This window comes from Myiozetetes cayanensis, unplaced genomic scaffold, assembly GCF_022539395.1.
Source record: "Myiozetetes cayanensis isolate MyiCay16 unplaced genomic scaffold, myiCay2020 scf14, whole genome shotgun sequence".
NCBI classification, from domain to species: domain Eukaryota; kingdom Metazoa; phylum Chordata; class Aves; order Passeriformes; family Tyrannidae; genus Myiozetetes; species Myiozetetes cayanensis.
Window position 1 is genome coordinate 17,305,828 of NW_026087048.1, and position 19,150 is coordinate 17,324,977.

The following is a 19,150-nucleotide window of genomic DNA, read 5'->3' on the forward strand; positions in this document are numbered from 1 at the left end:
TTGAAGCTTTTGACACCCAACATTTCTGTGCTTGAGACCTCCCCAGGCCTCATCTCCCAGCGTGTCACAGCTCACTTGCTCTCCCTCGCAGCCCAGATGTCTGTGTGGACACGAGCAGAAATTAAAAAAAGGCAGCGTTATTTTTTAGCTCTGTAGCTTCTGTATTTATAACTTGGATTTTGGGCTGTTCTGTCCCCATTCCCAGCACTTGTGGGGCTGGGTAAGAACACAGTTGCCCTTGTTCTCTGCACTCATTACTGGCAGGGGACAGCAATGAGGCAAAGCGTGAGGAATTCGGTCGTACCCAAATGAGCACCAGAGATGGGCAGGGACAGCCTTTGTTGTAAGGTGTGGGGGGAGCCTGTCACTCCTTCCTTCTGTGTTGAGAAACCTACAGGAAAAATGTCCCAGCTGTCACCTCCTGCCATTGTGCTCAGCACTCTTCAGGTATTTCCAGTTTAGTTTGAGCTGCCGTTTAAAAACAGCCTTTTTTTTTTTGGGAGATACTGAACAGTTTCTTCGAGTAGTTCCTCCTGAAAAACAAGCACCAGTGAGGTTGTCATTAGTTAGATACTGTGAGTGATTTGCTGATGTTACATCGTTGTGCTTCATTACTTTTTCCTTCCATCTGTGCCAAAAATTGATAATTATTCTTAGAATGCCTGAGTGGGGACGTTGTTGTTGTTGGCTCTCACCAGTAAGAGATTTTTGTTCCTTGTTCAAAATGTATTCTGCTCTTTTAATTACATAGTTATTGTTATATTTCTAGTGTTATCCAGATTTTCATCCAGAACTATCATTCTAAGTGGTTTTTAAGCTGCATGTGATGAAATTGCATTTTTTAAAGTGTTCTTGGTTGGTCATCTGTGTTTGACCTCTAAATCAAAACTATTATCTCTCCGTTCTGTCAATAAATCCTACTGAGTTTCCCCCCTTAAATTGTACCTGTCATGGGTTTGTTTCCAGTAATTATGAGAGTTGTGAAAGAAAATAGTCCCTTTTGTTTCAGAAACTCATCCCTGTCAAAGGATAGGAATGAGACAAAGGCCAAAGAAGTTAGTCATGACCAAATGAGTACCATAGATGGGCAGGCATCTCTGCTTTTGATTCGAATAGCTGCTGAATAACAAACATATAGACTGCCCCAAACCAACTGCCTCTTAAATAATGCTGTAAAAGTTAAAATGTAAAACAGTGAGAGGTGCAAAAAAAGATGGAGTGGTTATTCGAGCAGGGGTTTGTGGAACCTGAAATGTTTAAATTCAAATGACTGAACTGTGACTTTCTGAAGACTTGGCTTTTTGGTTTGTTTTTTTTTAATCTGTTGAAAAAGGAAGTTTTAGAGATTAATAATATTTTGGCAGGTTTATTAATAGAAAATATATATGAATAGAAAATGCTGTTACTAACTTTTTCTTTTTTGTGTAATAACTGACTGTTTTGTAACGTGCATGTTTATTCTTACATTTTGAAGGTACAAGTCAATGATTTGTAGACATGTTTAGCTTGTCGTTGCTTTGTAATAATCCAGATTAACTGGTTAATTTGTTGTATTTATGAGCTTGTGAATTCACGTGAATATTTTCAGTTTTCTGTATTTGAACTTCCAGTATTTCAGAGGTTTTGGAACTGTTATTTTTGTGATGTACAAGAATTTAACACCGTCCCTTTACAACAAATGGGTGTTTTAAAACCGTCTGCTTAAAAGAGTTGAAAAACTAACATAATTAACTTGTTTTTGAGAAAGAAAAGAACCTGAATGCTTCTTGGCAGACGTGACTGTGTGTTTGTGTGCAGTGCTGTGCGTGCAGTCGATGCTAACGGCCTTGTCTCTCTGTTCCTCATCTTCTCTCTCCCCCAGCCCGGTCTGCCCGCTCAGAACTTCTCCATGTCGGTCACGGTTCCGGTGTCCAACCCCAACACTTTAACCTACAGCAACCCAGGGAGCTCCCTCGTGTCCCCATCCCTGGCAGCCAGCTCCTCCCTGACGGACACCACCATGCTGTCCCCCCCTCAGAGCACCCTGCACCGCAACGTGTCCCCCGGGGCGCCCCAGAGACCTCCCAGCACCGGCAACGCAGGTGAGGGCCCCGCGGGCTCCCCCTCCCAGCCCCCGTGCTCTGCTCACTGAATCCACCCCCCAAAACACCCAGTGACAGCCTTGCACAGCTTGAGCACAGAGGGTGGCACAGCCTGATGGCACAGTGGGTTTGATGCTCTTCTTTTACCAGGTGCGATGCTGGGGACGACCGAGCTGTCAGTGCCAAACGGAGCTGGTACCAGCCCAGTGGGTAAGTGCAGCCTCGTGTCTGTGTTGGAGAAGCTTGTGGTGCCTTTCGGTCACTCAAAAGCAGTTTTTTAGTTTGGCTGTGGGGAGGGCAAAGGTCAAGTTGTGTGAATTCTTATCAGGCATTTTAACTTTTCACTGCTGTGCCCTTTCCACTGCAGTGACACTTGCACTTTTTGTTTTAGTGGTTTTCGGTAGCACCACGCTGCTCCTGTTTTTATGTATCTCTACAGGTGCAATTGCCGCATTCTGAAAAGATCTTTTTTTTGCCAAATTTCTAATTTTTGCAAAAGAAAGTTGTAGAGATGAATATTTTGGCAAGGTTACTCATAGAAAAGGTTCTTGCTAACTTTTTCTTTTTTGTGTGATAACTGGCTGCTTTGTAATATGCACATTTATGCTCGCATTTTGAAGGTGCTTGGTATGAAAGTCTCTGAGCTTTACTGAACTATTGCACCAAATACAACTCAGCTCAGCCCCCATCTTCAGTATCTGCAGGACCTGGATGTTTGATACTGGTATTGGTGCCAATCAAAATGAGGCAAATACAGACTGTATTGTTTGTATTGCCATGTGTATCTTGCTCATCATTTTGTAGCGGTTCTATGAAGAAAGCAGTAAATCTTGGAAGCTGATAGCTGGGGTCTGTCTTCATGTTGGATGATGATCAGAATTCCTTTTGGAAACAAATTAAGAGATCTCTCCAGAAATCGAATCCCCGTATTTTTTGGTCTTCAGTAAAAAGATACAAGGACATTTTCTCGTTTAGATAATATTTTGTCTCCCCTAAATATAAAATGGAGCACTCTGAGAGAGACCAGGCAGCCATGGACATTTAGTGCTCCCCAGAAAGACAAAATAAATGGCAGTTCCCCCACTTTGTTCACGTTCCTGCTGTGACTTTGGGTGTCCTGGTGCTGAAGGTCAGTTCTGCAAACACAAGCAGCTCCCCTTGGAATGTGTTCATAGCAAGGAATTAGAGAAGCAACTGTTGAGCTGTCAGGATTTGCCCACTGGCTACTTAGTCTGGCAACTGGGAAAAAAGGTTCTTTGAACATCAGGTCAGGCAATTGAATTGATGAATAAAAAATGCTGCAGCTCCAAGGCTGAAAGTGCAGGATTGACTTTCCACTCTTCCTCCATCCTTTGGCCGTGTGCAGCAAAGATATGAAATATTAAAGAGTGGTTTCCATCAGGTAAGCAGGATTTTAAATGGAGGAAACTTCCTCAGTTGAGAAAAAGGTGACTATTTTTAGGAACTGTGGAGGTCAGATGATGATTTCCATAGTAGTTCTCTAGTCAGACTAAATAAGTTTATTATCAGGCTGTCTCAGGCCTCTCCTCCAAAATCAGGCTTTAGTAACAGCAGCCTCAGATTTAAGATTCCTCCTTCCAATAAGCAAATAAAACAGTTGTTTCCAGCACTTCTGTGGGGTATTAAACTCTAGAAGTGCCCAGTTCCTGCAGCTTGGTGAATGTATTTAGTGCAGTAAAATGTTTTCCTTCTTGCATTTATTAATAGTCTATGTAAGAAGTCAGAATGCATCACTTATCTCTTACTTTGCAGAACATCACACCCAGAATGTTATACATGTACCCACTCACTCCTAGAAAGGTTTGTCATGCAAGTGAGAGTTGGGGCTGTACAAGAACAGGGGAACATCTCCAAGAAGCACCTCTAGTGAAGCTCAAATATTGGTCAACACCAAAATGCTAAACCAGAGGGTGCCCTGAGTTGTCACAGCTCTACTTCCTACAACTTTAAAATAGTGACAGGTGCCCAGGAACCTTCTCAGTGGCAACCAAAATCAAGACACCATATGTAACCAGATTGATTAAATCTGCTAATTTGTCAATTTGAGCTTGACAGCTGCTGTTGAAATGTATATCCTGTTAATTATGTCTGCAGACAATAATGGTTTTAGTTTCTTGCTGTGTTTATTGTAGGACTCCAAAAACCCCCCTATTTTCTTCTTTTAGCTTTCAGGATTTTTCTTTAAACTCCTCAGGAATGGAGAATTCTCCTATGGATGTAGTGAAAGGTCATGTGCCAAATGTGCAGCTCACAATCTGTAGGAGTGATGTCAGAGGTAAAAAAGATGGAGCACTGGCATAGCCATATTCCCAGATATTCCCTTATAAGTAAAGGAAAAACCCATCTTCTACAAGCTCAAGTTTTGGTGCATTTGAGATTTTGTTCCCATTTCCTTGAAAGACACTTAAATGCCTTTATGTCGGAGTAAAAAGCAAGTAAAGGTTATCTTGCTTATTTGGGACCCAGTTCAAACAAAGATGTTGCATAAAATGGCTCATATTGAGTTCACACGAGTCTTTTTCTCAAGTCCTGTGTAACTTGATTGGAATGGAAATGATTTGCTTTGGCAGTCAATCTGCCAGCTTAACAGTTTTTCTGTGGAAAATAACTTTGAGTAAAAATATCTGCGTGTTGTAGCAAAGATTGGTAGGTGGTTTTTTATATCCAGAACAGAAAATTTTGTGATCACTTTATAATACTGAGAGCTTACTTCACATGCAGCTGTCACAGCTCTGAAAAAGCATTCTCATTTTTGTAATATTTTTAAAATCCTGCCCACCACATAAAAAACACTTGCTGAAGATTTTTACTTGGCAAATAGATCGGTTTCGAGAGGGGAAGAACGTCCAGCGTCATGACAGTGTTTGCTTTGGAGCCAATTTATTTCTTCTGTTAATCAGATCAAAGGTTTTTGAGGTAGAGCTTTGATGGTAGAGCTGCTCCTGGTCGGTGTTAAACCCTGTTTAATTTGTGATGGGCATCAAAGATGCTTCAGGGCTCTTGTAGCACCAGGATGTGTAGAACTTGCTGCTTGTTGTCAGCATCATCATGGCTTGATCATCCATTATATGTCTGCTATTAGTGCCTTTAAAGGGCTGTGGCTTCTAATTGAGCAAAGTGTAGCCTCACACGAGTCCCCAGATATTGGGGAGAGTTTCTGTAACTCTGAACTGAAAGGACTGGATGGATGGATCCCCTTCCAGTTTGCCATGAGAAGATCTGCTTTGCTTTGTCCCGGTAGATTTGGTGTCAGACCTCCAACCATCCGGAGGCTGCCTGTGAAATGCACTTCCAGTGACCTTGTCCCATCCCTTAGGACTGAGAAGGGCTCGAAATTACCGCAGTTATCCATCCTAATCTTCAGGTTCTGGGAATGAGAAGTGGCCTGAGGAACACTGAGTTTCTTTGGGATGGAACTGGAGCTTGCAAAGCTGTGCCCTGTGAGCCGTTGTGTCTGTGCTGAGAGAGCTCCTGTGTGTGTTGTATCCTGGCCTGAGCAGGGGCTGTGCAGAGGTGCCACTGACAGCTCCACACCTGTAAACTGCTCGACAGAGAACTGTGAAAAGCCACACCTGTCAATGGTCTTTTGTCTTGAGGGCTTGGCTGATGGGGAGAGCTGTCTGTGTGTGTGTCTGAGGATAAAAGAGTCCTGGAGCTTGGTCTTGCACCAGTCTGACTCCCCTGCAGTTCTGGAGTGCACAGGAGGCTTCAGATATTCAGTGTGGCAGGTGGGATCTGTCCCAGCTGGCCTTTCACTGGGCAGAGCTCCCCACTTGTGTTGGAAGGGCTGGGACTGCAGAATGTTTGATCATCACCTTGAGTGCACAAAGGTTCCTGCTCTGTCGTGTCACTGATGTCAAGGCATCGTCGTGGTTTGCCCTCCTCTGATCTTTAAGGTTACCCAGGGAAATTCAACAGTCAGGGTTTCACCCTTCTCCAGGGAAGGAGTTGAAGGATCCCTGAAGCACATGAGACCAGCCTGCTCACTCCTCCAGCCTCCAAGCTCTCCTCGTGGAGAAGGAGCTCTGGAAGTGGCTGAGGAGCAGCTGTTTGACAGTGCAGGCTGAACCCTTCTCATTTGCTGGACTGTTGTCAGCACATAACAAAGGTTGATCCATCCATCCCCCTGCGATTAGATCAGCTCACAGAAAAGATGACTGGCTGAAATCAGCATTAAAAACATGCTGGTAGAAGAAAGCATTTTAAATTGTAGCTGTTTGTCCTTGGAAACCACCCATCTGCATGACGTCAGTTCAGCCCCTCGACTACCCTTGGATTTGAGTTGAAATTTCATCTCTTGTGTGTTCCTAATCTTACTGTAATTGCTGATTTACTGAGAGCTCCACGACAATTCTGGTTAGAATTTGCCATGCATATATCAAATTATTAATTTCCCAGCTGGATTAAAGTAATTACCAACATTTCTGTAGCGTCCCCTTGCCCAGGATGCCACACATCCTCAGGTGTTCTGAACACGCCACTTCTCCATCCTTTGCCATTCTTTAGGGTGGCTTTGTGTAGACACACAGAGACAGCAAGTTCAGGAACTAACCTCTTATTTAATTAGCTGGTAACTCATCAGTTGACAAAAGACCTAAAAGACCTCCAGTTGCCACTGCTAATGTTTCACGCTGGCACAAAAGCACGATGCTTTCATTTAGATTTGCTGTTGCATCCTGAGTAATAACCCTGGTTTGAAGAAAGCCCATTTAAATTCTGAATATCCTTGAAAATTCTTTCTCCTTTTATGTAGCTTCAGGCAAAAAAAATTTCCAGCAAACCTGGGAAGTGAGGGTTTTTTTTTTTAAGTTTTGTAACATGAGTAAGCATTCCCTTGACATTTAGTCATGTGTATTTCTTTCTTTGCTGCCTTTTAATATCTAAAGTAGTGCCTTAGAAGTATAAATCTTACATGGGAGACGTGTTTCAAGATCTTGTATTACTGTCAAAGGTATCTTTTAATTCTGGTGGTATTACCTGACACCTTGATTTGTGTAAAGATCAGTAGAAATTACATTTATTGCAGCTTCCTTGAGATACCATCGTGAACTCTTTCCAAGGCTAACACAGAACTCGGGCTTTATGGAAACGGTGGTAGAATCAGCAGTGACTGCTGTGCAGAGCCTGAAAATGGTTTCAATTTCCACTTAAATCTGTCCTGCTAAACCCCAGAGTAAACAGATTGAGCAACTAATGCACACAGAAACGCTGTTGTTGTGTTTACTTGCACTGTGTTCCCCCCCCCCCACCCCGAGGTTTTACACGTAGATGTTTTCCCTCAGTAGATTTTTATCTGCTCTCCTGATGCCTCCTGAACGGATGGCTTCTTGCAAACCCAATTTTCAGCTCCCTGCTAACGGGTGTGATGTCTGTTGGGGTCGTATGATCTCACTGGAGGCATAAATATTTATCACCATCCTTATTTTTGCTTCACCTTACACGTGGCTCAGCTGCTTGCCCACAATTATTTTCCAAGGCTCTGCATAACTGTCCAGTTTCTCCAAAGGTGAACCACAAAAAAAAAAAAGAAAAAATAAGAAAAGAAAAAAAAGATTAATGGCATCAGTGCCTGTAATTTATTCCTTGAGTAGTAATAAGTACATGGAGTACTTTCCAGCCACGTGTGTTCATTGTTTCAGCTGATGTGATTTATGGAGTGAAATATGAGTCTGGCTCGTGTAATTGAATGCTGTGTCTTGGGCTGCAGGACAGTAAATGAGATTAAGCTGTATTATGTCTCTGAAGGCAGAAGATCCAGTTGCTGCAATGGGTGGGTTGTAAGGTTTCTCTTCAGAAAAGAAGTTGCCTCAGAAGTAAACACTTTTGTGTCTGAGCAAGAAGTGGGTTAATGTGGGCTGGCAGGGTTTGTTATCATGAAATCTAATTAAATTGTGATTCATATAATTGAGAGCTTATCTTTGCACTGGTGTCTGTTTTCCAGAGGACTGTTTTGAACATGCTTTCACGTCTGTTTTAAGGAATTAGAGTTAAATAAAACTCTTCCTACGGGAGTAAAAACAGTCTTATTTTTACACATATGTAGGATTTTATATTCCGGTTTTCCATGTTCAGTTTGATGATGAGAAGTATTGTCTTTGGGGAAGACCTGCAGTGGGTGGGGTAGGAACAATTTCTGTGCTATCCAAAGGAGTGAGTAGAATTTATGGGGTTATTAAAGCCTCCCCTTGGCAAACAGCCCTGGAGTTGCATCATCCTGTGCTCATTATCTTTTTCTGGCTCCTGACCTTGCTCTAAGAAATACCGTGTGTTTGGTTACCCTCTCGCTCCTCACTGGTAATTTGATTTTATTATTAGATTATTAAAAGGGAAAAAAAGGCTTGAAGTTTCATACTCAAGCTGAACATTCTGCAGCCTTATTGCAGCCCCAGCATATGATTCTTCAGACAATCAATAGAGACACTCCAGTGTTTGCTGAGTGTTCGGTGCCAGCTCTTCATCAAAGGGCTGCTCTTGGTTCAGGCCCTCAGCACTGCACACTTAGGACACTTTTTATGGTTTTTAATACATTCTGAACACTCCCTTTAAGGGCTGCTCAGCCTTTTGTCTGACTGAATGCTGTAACTCTGCCCTGTGCCCCGTGACAGGGGCAGGGCAGGCGGTGGCAGGGAGCTTGTTGTTTTTGACAGCACCACTGCAAGCATGAAATGTTTCTGGAGGATTGGCAGAGCCTTGGAATAAGGGCTCAGGAAATGACTGGGTTGGGTGTGGGAGAAAGACACTGTCCAGATTTAACACAGGGGCTACTGGAATACTTGAAAACAGAGGACAGGAAATGGGATCATAGGATGGCCCAAATTGCTGTAAATTCTGTACAGAACCCCATTGTTTGGACAGAGCGGGATTGTTGTGCAGCTCAAACTCGGCCCAGGACACCACAGCCTTGGCATGGAAAGGTACCACTGACAGCCCAGTGAGTAATAAAATCTGTTATTACACTGAAACCCAGGCTCTGCTTCTGTTATAACAGTAAGTTGTTTAAATGTTCTGGCATTTTTGCTGAAAATGGGAGGTGCTGTGACAAAGTTTTAGGTGTAATTTGGTGGAAATTATGCCATTTGCTGAGATTTTTTTTTTTCCTCCCTCATGTCTTTTTCCAGATCCATTTGACTTTTACCCTGTCCATTGTGTAAGATTCCTCTGGCACTCTGGTGCCCTGTGGGTTGTCTGGAATTGAGGCATAGCTTTGTGTTGAACAAAATCAGGATTCTGCAAAGGCTGTCTCAGTTGCAGGAAGCTCAGGGGTAGCACAGAACTCCATTTCTCTTTCTGGCTGGTGCTTTTTTCCACGTGACCCAGCTGAGCTGAGTTTTCTCCTACCAGTCCAGAGCATCTTTAGCTCTCGTGTGTATTCTCAGCTCCAGCAGCCACTCCCAAGTAAATGTTATCACTGACAGGAGCATCTGAGTGAATTCTGCTGTTTTCTGCTGAGGAATGGAGATGTTTTAATCACAAAATGAGGTTTTGAGGTGGTTTTTAATACAGAAGGAAGAATGCTGACATAAAAAACTTTTTCTTTTGTGCTGTGTTCCTTCTTCCCCCCCTTCCCCCCCATGACTTCTAAGTCACATTCCCATATCTCCTATACAAATGCTTCAGGAAAGTGCTAAATTAGAATAACTCCTCCTTGCTCTGCTAACCTTGGAAAGCACCAGGGACATCTCACATTGGCCCTGTCTGGTCAGGCTTTTGGCACAGCAGGAGATCCACAGAGCAAAGAAATTTCCTCACCATTATCCTGGTGAATTCACACTGAAGTTCTCAGTGCACATGGGATATCTCAGTAGTACCAGTCACCCTCAGGAAGTGTTGTGCTCCTTGCTGAGCTTTGAAAGGCATTAAAAATGTTGCTACAGAAGGTAGAATGTGACACTGACAACTTCCTTATTTTAATTGCTTTTAGATTAATATGTATTTAATGCAGTAAAATTGGATTGGGCATAGGGGCCTGTTCAAATTAAAATAATAATACAAAATCCGTGCCCGTGTGGCCCTACGGGCGATTAGGGGAGAATTTCCCACACAGTGAACTTTGTCTCCCAGACCTTCCCCTGGCTGTGAGTAGAAAAGCTGCTTTCAGAGCTGCAGTGTCGGTGCCCACAGGATCTCCCTATGAATTGTGTTTATTTATGCACACACAGGTTCTGTAGGGTGAACTGTAGGGCTCCCTGTTGTGAAATTCTCCTTAACAACTATTTTTTTCCCCCCCTCTATTTGCAGCTGAATAAGGTGTGTGTATTTGGGGGATTGTTGCTATAAATATGAATCTGGGACTGGAATGTGGCTTGAAAATTTTTTTCTGAGAGAGATGTTTTGGTTAACATGATTGGTGCTTTTGTGAGTACAGGAACATAGAATATTGGGCACTTCAGGGATTTACCTATTTCTGATCAGTTCTGAGTGTGAGCCGAGGCCTCGAGCATTCCAGTGCTGAAGCCCTGCAGGCTTTGGCTGGTCTAATTCCACTTAAAATGAGTACCAGGAGTAAGTGTGAGAAACAGATTGATGGGCATAAATGACACATATAGCTGGAGTGAACTTGAAGGGAGAGGATTTGTTTTCCTTATTGTTGTTAAATGCAATAATTGGTATATATTGATGATACTGAAATTAGTCCTGCAGATCTTGAAAGGCACCTGAAGAATGCATTTTAGAAATAGACACTTTGAGAGCTGGTTTGTTTTTTTTATTCTCACCAACAAAATCCCTGTCCTGGTGGGGTTGGGGCCCCAAGTGGGCTCGTGCAGGAGCCCCCACTTTCCTGCAGCCTGGAGGAAACTCAGAGGGCAAAACAGAGCCGACGGATGTTATTAGAAATAGTTCTTTGGCAATCTGCTCCTCTCAGCATTTGAGCTGCCACAGCTGCCCTTGGAGTGATATTCCCTTTCCACATTGATTTTCTGGGGAGAGTGGTTGGGGCCGGGTCGATTATTCAATGCGGAGTTTGTCGTCGGAAGTTTTGCGAAATAAATATTTCAGAATTGCTGCAAAAGCACCGAAACTCTCGTTGTGGACCCTTCCCCCTCAGCCTCACGGGTCACCTGTTTTTTTTTTTTTTGCCCTTTCAGGAAATGGGTTTGTGAACTCTCGAGCTTCACCGAGCCTGCTGGGCACTGGTGCTGGTGGGAACGGCCTGGGCAAGGTGATGCCCACCAAGTCCCCCCCTCCCCCCGGGGGAGGCAACCTGGGCATGAACAACCGCAAGCCCGACCTCCGTGTCGTCATCCCCCCCTCCAGCAAGGGCATGATGCCACCTCTGGTGAGTTCCAACTTCTGAAGATTTTAAGATTCTTAAGTTCTGGGAGTGGCTTTGTGAAAATGTTGCGTTCTGTCCACATGCATGGGTGGGGGGGAAAAACTGCCCCACCTGCTCCCCGTGGGCTGCAGGGACACAGAGGGGTTTGTGTTCTGAAACGTCACTGCTCAAGGTCCAAATTATGAATTGTGACCTGGGCAGTTTGTTACATTTGTAAGGAATTCTTTAAGGTGTAAAATAAGTCTGACCTGAACACGGTTGGGGCACAGCCCTAAAGACAGAGACTGAGATTTCGGTGTGTGCATTTGACGTCTCACCGGCTCGGCACCGAGAGCTCTCTGCTGGTTTGGAGGATGTGGCTTTTAAAAAGGGCTGTGCATTATTCTGTGGAGGATCTTAGTGGTGATGTGAGCTCTATTAACGTGCCCTGAAGCACATTTTGTACCTGTTTTTCCTGGGCTGTAATGGCTGTGGGATGTGAAGGATGGGAAGTGCAGCTTCAGTGGTAACGACGGTCTGGGAGAGGCGCGTGTTTGATGTGGGCTGTTGGAACGTGACCTTGGGCGTCCTCAGTGGATGTTGTGCCTTCATCCAGGCCATGAGAAGGAGCTGAGGTGCCTGTCAGAGCTGCTGGGCACTTTGGCATGTTGGCAGTGATGTTTGTCCAGCCTGGATTGGGAATAGCACACGAGTTTCGTGGCAGCCACGGCCCTGGGCCCAGAACTGGTCTGGCAGGAAGGGTCACTGCCTTTCTCCTTTAATTTAGTTGGCCAGATCCTTTGGTCTTGGTCTGCTGCTGTCAGGTAGAAATTCTCAAGCTCTCTGAGTGTGGAAGGATGGACCATAACCAGGAGGAGCAGGATATGAACAGCACGAGGGCTCTCTGCAGAGTTCCTGTTTGGTTTTAAGCCACCACAAGGGCTTCCATTTGTTACTGGTGTTCATGGTGAATAATTCCAAATTAATCCAGGTAACAAAGGCTGTAATGAGCCTCAGAGTAATGAGTCTGGAAGTTTTGGGTTTTTCCAGGAATACTGAAGTGTTGGAGAGATAGGAAGTGTGGGAGAGATAGGAAGTGCACTGGCTGACCATTAAAATGGAAATTACACTTTCAATTAGAATCAGAAACAAGAAGAGGATCTTGGTAATGCAAGTCTGATATTAGTGGGGTACAGCACCTATTTACTGTTGTGTTGTGAAGAACAACACAACGCTCAGCTTTGGTTTGGGCTGTTTTTGAGGGAACTGGGAAGGGATTTCAGAGTGGGATTTCACCTGGAATGGTGGTTGTATGTCAAAAGTGTATTTGGTTGCTGAGCTGGTTTATTGGATCAGAGACTGCTCTGCTCCATCTCCACCTGTGTTGGTGTCCTTGTGTTCTCCTGCACTCATTTCCCCACAGCCACATGTTCCTTTAACACACAGCTTTTATTTGACAAGAATTTCACCAGGTATCACACCTGAAGTCGTATTATTTACAGGTCTAGGTGTCGAATTCACATTATTAATTAAAATGACAAAAAATCCCGAAGCAGAAACGTGATTTTTTTTCTGTCATTTGAAAGCAATGCTATTTTTAGTAACTGTGTTATCCCTCTTGTTTGCTGAGTACAGTCGGAGGAGGATGAATTGGAGTTGGTGAGTTGGGGCTGCTGTTTGCTGAGAGACAGCAAGATGCTGGAAATGTCTTTCACTACAGCTTTTTAACTGCAGTTTCATTACATATTTTAAATAATTCCAGTGTTCCCTTGGTAGCAGACAAAAATACATTTGTTTTATCAGACTCAAAACCCGACCAATTCAAGTTGAAAACACATCCAAAGTCAGCTCTTGCCATTTGTAAACTTGTATATATATATATATTTATATTTTTTTTTCTCCTGAAAATGTTTCTGTTTTTCTTGGAGGGAACATTGGAAAAGAGCCTTACAAAGTAACTGTCCATGTGTGTAGGATATGTCCTGGCTTTTATGTAAAATATAAATAACCACTTCCCACCCCCTAAATTATTGGAATATTTTTAGCAAGTGGCTTCACTTGTGAAGTTCTTGAGATTGTAACACAAGCCCTGTGTTACTTCTCGTATTTTCAAGATGACATCATTGCTGGTGAGGTCACCTTTTTGGAGGTTGGAATTATTTCATTCTGCGTGAGATTATCAAACCACAGGGGTGTTCCCTGTTTACCAAAAGGAACAGGGGATTGCAGATGAATAATTCTACCTTTTTTTTTTCCCCAGTGGAAAGATATTCTGCTTTTGAAAGGAAACTCTGGGGATTTGGGTATTTTCCCCCCCCTTCCCAAAAGGTTTGAACATTTGGCATTCTGGCTGGAAAATCAAAGTAAGGCTAAAATAATTCCTGACTTATTTTTAGAGCCATTTGCAAATTGTTCAGCTGCTGTGGCACAAAGCAGGCAGAAGATGCTGCATCAGATTCACAGAGAAATCAGCCCATGGCAGGCCTTGATTTGTTCCTGAACATGGACCTGTTGCTCATAGGAGGCTCTAACTGCATGAAAGCATGAAAAAATAGTAGTGGTTTAGCTCCATCCTGTGATTGAGTGCATGCTCTTGGTTGATTGTTGACCTAAACACAGGCACTGATTTCCAAAAGCGAGGGAAAGCGGTCAGTGCTGAAGTTTTCCCGGGGCCGATTTGCTGATGGAACGCTCGGACGCGTCCCTGTCCCATGAGGGGAGCGTCTGGTTTGCAGTGCAGGGAATAAAGCTCAGTGTCCAAACACTCCACCAGGGAATCACTGCAGCTGGGATGAATGCAAACCCTGCAGGGATTCAGGTGTTGCTGCCTCCCCAAACTGCCAGCATTGCTCTGCAGTGGGATGAGCCTGGGCTTCCCAGCCCGTGTGGAGCGTGGGCCATCTAGTGGCTTTAAAACCTGGCATCGGCCCGAGGGGGAGCAGCTCTCACACAAAGGAAAGGTGATGTGGCTGCCTCAGAACACGGTACCAGCCACCCCTGCAGTGCTCTGCCTCCTGTTGTGCCACTTCCAGTGCTGGGAAGTTCCAAATCCTGGCTGTGAACGCTCCTTGTGTGAGGTTGGACCTGAGCACTGAACATGAAAAGCAGCCACAGAGGGTAGTGCAGCATAATAGAGTAATTAATAATAATAAAATAATAAATAATAAAGATACTGAATTCTTCCTGTTACATTTGCACCAGTTAAAAAAAGTTAAAATATCCTCAATTTGTCATGGACCTCCGAGTACAACAAATATTGGCCACATCTAAATATTTCTCAGTGTTCAGCAATTATATTCAGTAATAAATTACCTCAGAAAACCACCTTTATTAGCCACTCCAGAAAAAAAAAAAAAAAAAAAGAAATCCCACGGGGAAATCCTTTGGTCTGGATTGTTTCCCAGTATATTCCTCTTTACTTTTCCATTATACAGTAATCCCAACTTTATAGGCTGCCATCCAAGAAAGCTTTGGAGAAAGGTCAATTCCTGACAGACACAAAAATCTGCTCTAATAACATCTCTTTGTGCCAGATAAACTTGGTCTGGGGGGGATTTTCAGAAGTACTAAAGTGATTTAAAGGGATCAATGACAGAAAATCGGAGGGGCTTGCCCTGGGAGCTTTGGGATCTGGGAGCTCTGAAGCACCGTGGGCTCATCTGCCAGGGGATGTGTTTGGCAGCTGATCCCAAAGAGCCCCCAAATCCCTGGGAGGCTCCAAAGTGGGAGTAGAGCAGCAGGAGAGGGGGGAAGGTGGGAGGCTGTGGCTGATTTTAATGTGGAAGATGTGGTACAAACCTCTTCCTTCAAACGGGAGGGACACAAGATGGATAACCCTCAATTCATCTTCACCCATCTAAGGTTAAAATTGAGCACAGCCCCATCTCTGTACCTGCTTCCTTCTGAGATTAAGAAGGGAGTGATGCATTTTTAATGCTGCTCCTTCTCTCAAGATCAGAGTGGAGGGGAGAAAATGGAGTGGTGCAGATCCTGAAATCCCTGTGTCCAGAAGGAAAGGGAGAGAAGTAACTGCAGTCCTGCAAAGGTGGGAACTGGAACCTGCCAGAGAGATGAGAACCTACTCCTTTTGCAGCAAACGTTTTTTTTCAGAGGCAGAGAGAGAGGTTTGCCTTAAAAACAGCAGATTGAAACCCAGCTCCCTGAACTGGGAATGGTTCTGGAGGATGGAGGAAGGCAGGGTGTAGACACTGCTGCCACTGCTGCAGGTGACAACAAACAGTGGAGAGCTGTCTCAGTTTTGGTTCCTGGCAGTACCTGGCGTGGCCAAACGGTGCTGAACCTCCTGTTCCGAGGAGGGTTTGCAGTTGGTGCCGTGGGAGCAGCTTTGCTGGTTAATTAACCTTCTAACCAGCAGATTCGGTCACAGCTTAGGCTGAGTGATGTGTTTGCTGCAGATGTTCGTTCCAGCGTGCAGGAAAGAAAGGCTGTCACCAAAGAGCCAAATTGTGCCCACAGTCAGATAATGTGAGACAATCTAGTTTAGCTATTTTCCCTGTCAAGAAGCGCAGTTGCTCTGTGTGAACTCCAGTGTCATTTGCTTGGAAACATTTCTGCATGATAACAAGTACTCTCTCGGTTTCTCAGGAACCATGGGAACAGCAAGATTATTTTATCACTGGAGTCTTATCAACACAAATTTAGAAGATCTCTGTGTTCCTTTCAGGACAGGTGTAGTCAGCACAGTGTCAAAACTGGCAGCTGAAATTTGGAAAATTGGATAAACAACTGTGAAGTGGGAGAATCTCTTCTGGTGGAACTGCACCTCACCATCTGCACTAAACCCCCTTAAAACTCAAACCTCTTAAATCACTTCAGAACTTCTGAGAACTGTCGTGTGTATCCCTAAGAAATTGCATTTGTTTGTGTGTCCTTACCGCTGTTGCAATCTGCATGCTCTGGAAGTGGCCCAGTGAGTTAATTAATGTTTCATTTCAGTTTGCCAGGATCATTTTTGGTTGTCTTGAAACATTTCAGCTTGTTTAGAAAATGCACCCTGATAAAAAAACCCTATTTCCTAACTAAAAAACAGCGCCATGTTTTAGTGGAATGCTCTTCTGCTTTCCCACCCTGGTGTCACAGTGGTGTTTTCCCTCCCTTCCAGAACACCCAAAGGATCAGCAGTTCTCAGTCCACGCAGCCTCTCGCCACCCCCGTGGTGTCGGTGACGACCCCGAGCCTGCCCCCCCAGGGACTCGTGTACTCGGCCATGCCCACGGCCTACAACACTGGTAAGGCTTGGATTGGGATCTGCAGCACTGGAAGGCTTGGGATCAGGGCTGGGACTGGGATGGCCAAGGCTTTTTTGGGATTCATTAGCCCAGGGCATTGGCATTTCTGTGACTCGTGGCTTTGTTTTCCTGTTTGATCTGAGTGAAGCTCTCATTGATCAAAACTGAGCCTTTTGCTCGTGAAATGTGTGAATGTTGGGACTTCCACGGGGAAGGAGCTTCCAGTCAGGCTGCAAGCCAGGGACAGGGAGAGACAGGGACATCTTCTGCCCAGAGCAGCGCCATTCCAGCCATCCAGCCAGTCCAGGAATACTGGAATGCCTCACAAACAGAGCTGCTGTTCCTGCAGGACCCTAAATCTGCTCTTGCCCAGGCTGGGTGTGATGTGAGGAACTGGGTGATGTAACAGTGGTAAGTTGGTTTGCTGGTTTGGGAAGTAGCTCCTGAGTGATGGGACAAGGGAAATGGCCTCAAGTTGCACCAGGGGAGGTTTAGGTTGGATTTTAGGAAAGATTCCTTCACCAAAAGGGTTGTCCAGCCCTGGCACAGGTACCCAGGGCAGTGGTGGAGGAAATAATCCCCCAGTTTGCTGTTCTTTAGATGTTAAGTGTTCAGGGTTTGGGATTTTGGAAGGGGGACAGGGACACACCTGCTGCAGGGGTGGCTCCTCCAGGAACAGGGCAGTGCAGACAGCTCCAAAGGACCTGCTGCTGCCCCCTGGGGTGATGTTGTTGGTTGTTGTGTTGGTTGGCAGTGACCTCGTGGTCTTGTTTTGTGCAAAGATTGGGACAAATCACAGCAACCTTCAAGGTTTGTACAAAAATGGCCAAAAGCTGAGGGATTGAGAGGTTTTGTTGTCTTTGTTTCCTGCAAGGAGGAGCATCACCAGGAGTCCCTGATTTGGGAAATTCATTTATGGTCTTTCCCCCCACGCTGAGGATCCCCTGTTGCCTGACAGATCCCTCTGTTCCCTCACAGGCTGATGTTTCAGGAAGCAGCACTGGGTGCATCCCTCATCCAGAATAACCTGGGAGATTCACACATGCAGCGGGAACCTCAGGGAGCAGCAAAGACAGTGGAACTGGTGTCGCTGGGATGTGATTTTAAAGCCCAGCCCAGCCCATTTCCTCTGATAATGCAATAATTTGTGCAAAGCTTTCAGCCTTTAGTGGTTTTCACACACTTCAGAGTCATTTCTATTAGATTGAGCCTTTCAGGGGATTTGCAGGAAGAAATTTGATGTTGAAACCAAATTGTCATCTGGGGATTCTCAGGGCAGTCACCACTTACGTAGCAATTCCAGCTTTGCAGTTCAAGGACTAAGATAAAATTTCAGTACCTAAATTGTTTTTCTGGATTGATGGGGTTTTTCTTCTCCAGGGCTGGAAGGGAGAGATTCAGCTCTTGGATCCTTAATTAAAACACTGGGTATCAGTTTTCCACAAATATCCTATAATGTGCTTTGCTGGAGAAGTGTTCCTTCTGCAGAGAAGGGCCAGAACCAACTGAGTCACTGGTTCTAAAACATGATGTGTTTTTACTTTTAGAAAAGAGGTTTCTTTTGTTTATTTGATGTGGAGATGCCAGTTTAGTCAGAGATTCAGGAGTGACGCTGTGGGGAGGGGAGGGTGTGATGTGGTGCAGTGAGACTGCACTGAGGGGTCCCTTGGCAGTGACTTTGGCCCTGCTGTCCCTCGGGCACCCAGCCCCTGTCCTGCCTTCCCAGAGGTTCATTTTGAAATGTCCATGCAGACAAAACCCTTCGAAGTGTGAACAGTGTTACTGTCAGGTGCACATCTGGATACATAAAATGCATAAATCTGTTGTACCTGTGGTTTGCAAGAAGCTCTGAGCAACACGTAGGAACTGAAAGCAGAAAAGCTTGTCTTTTGGAGCCTTCTGTCCTGTCAAGCTCCCTGGGAGGTTGGGAGGATTTCTCCCAGACTTCAGAGTTTCCATGTTTGGATTCCTGTGGATCAGTTGCCTGTATTTGTTTTGGGCAGAAAGCCTTTGTAGGTGTAACACATAAACTCTTGTGTATTTATACATCTGTGTGTATATACATAAATCCCTAAATGACTCTTGTTTGTTTCCCCTTAGATTACTCCTTGACCAGTGCAGACCTGTCTGCCCTGCAGGGGTTCAACTCCCCAGGAATGCTGTCCTTGGGGCAGGTGTCTGCCTGGCAGCAGCACCACCTCGGTCCCGCGGCCCTCAGCTCCCTCGTGTAAGTACCGTGGCCCTGGGGGTGCTGCCTCCTCCAGCTGCACCATCTGCACAGGGGGTTCAGCATTTGACCCCTCTCACCTTCCTGTCTGTGCTGCAAAACATTCCCCTCCCTTCGGTCAAACACCTGAGGGGTCCCTGCAGGCCCAGCTTCTTCCCAGGGAGGCACCTGCTGGTGAACCGGAGTGTTTGACAGTGGGAAATCTCTCTGTGTGTTCTGAACTTCTGTAAATGCAGCTCAGACCTGTGTTTTCCAGCGTTGTTCTGACTTCAGGGAGGCGCATTTGGAGGGTGCTGAGCCCCAGGGCCACCCCCTCAGA

At 44.9% G+C, this 19,150-nt stretch overlaps 1 protein-coding gene across 6 annotated transcripts in view; it reads left to right on the top strand.

Moving 5' to 3' along the window:
* Positions 1-19,150, top strand: part of MEF2A (myocyte enhancer factor 2A) — a 44,567-nt gene that overhangs the window by 21,662 nt on the left and 3,755 nt on the right. For 3 of the 6 annotated variants that reach the window (XM_050309018.1, XM_050309015.1, XM_050309014.1), the window contains 6 exons: positions 1,862-2,081; positions 2,232-2,291; positions 11,189-11,379; positions 12,991-13,014; positions 16,478-16,604; positions 18,705-18,831. In XM_050309018.1, the coding sequence (XP_050164975.1) occupies positions 1,862-2,081; positions 2,232-2,291; positions 11,189-11,379; positions 12,991-13,014; positions 16,478-16,604; positions 18,705-18,831 (749 nt within the window). The remainder of the gene's footprint in view (positions 1-1,861; positions 2,082-2,231; positions 2,292-11,188; positions 11,380-12,990; positions 13,015-16,477; positions 16,605-18,704; positions 18,832-19,150) is intronic. The other 3 variants (XM_050309019.1, XM_050309017.1, XM_050309016.1) reach the window with 1 other exon arrangement.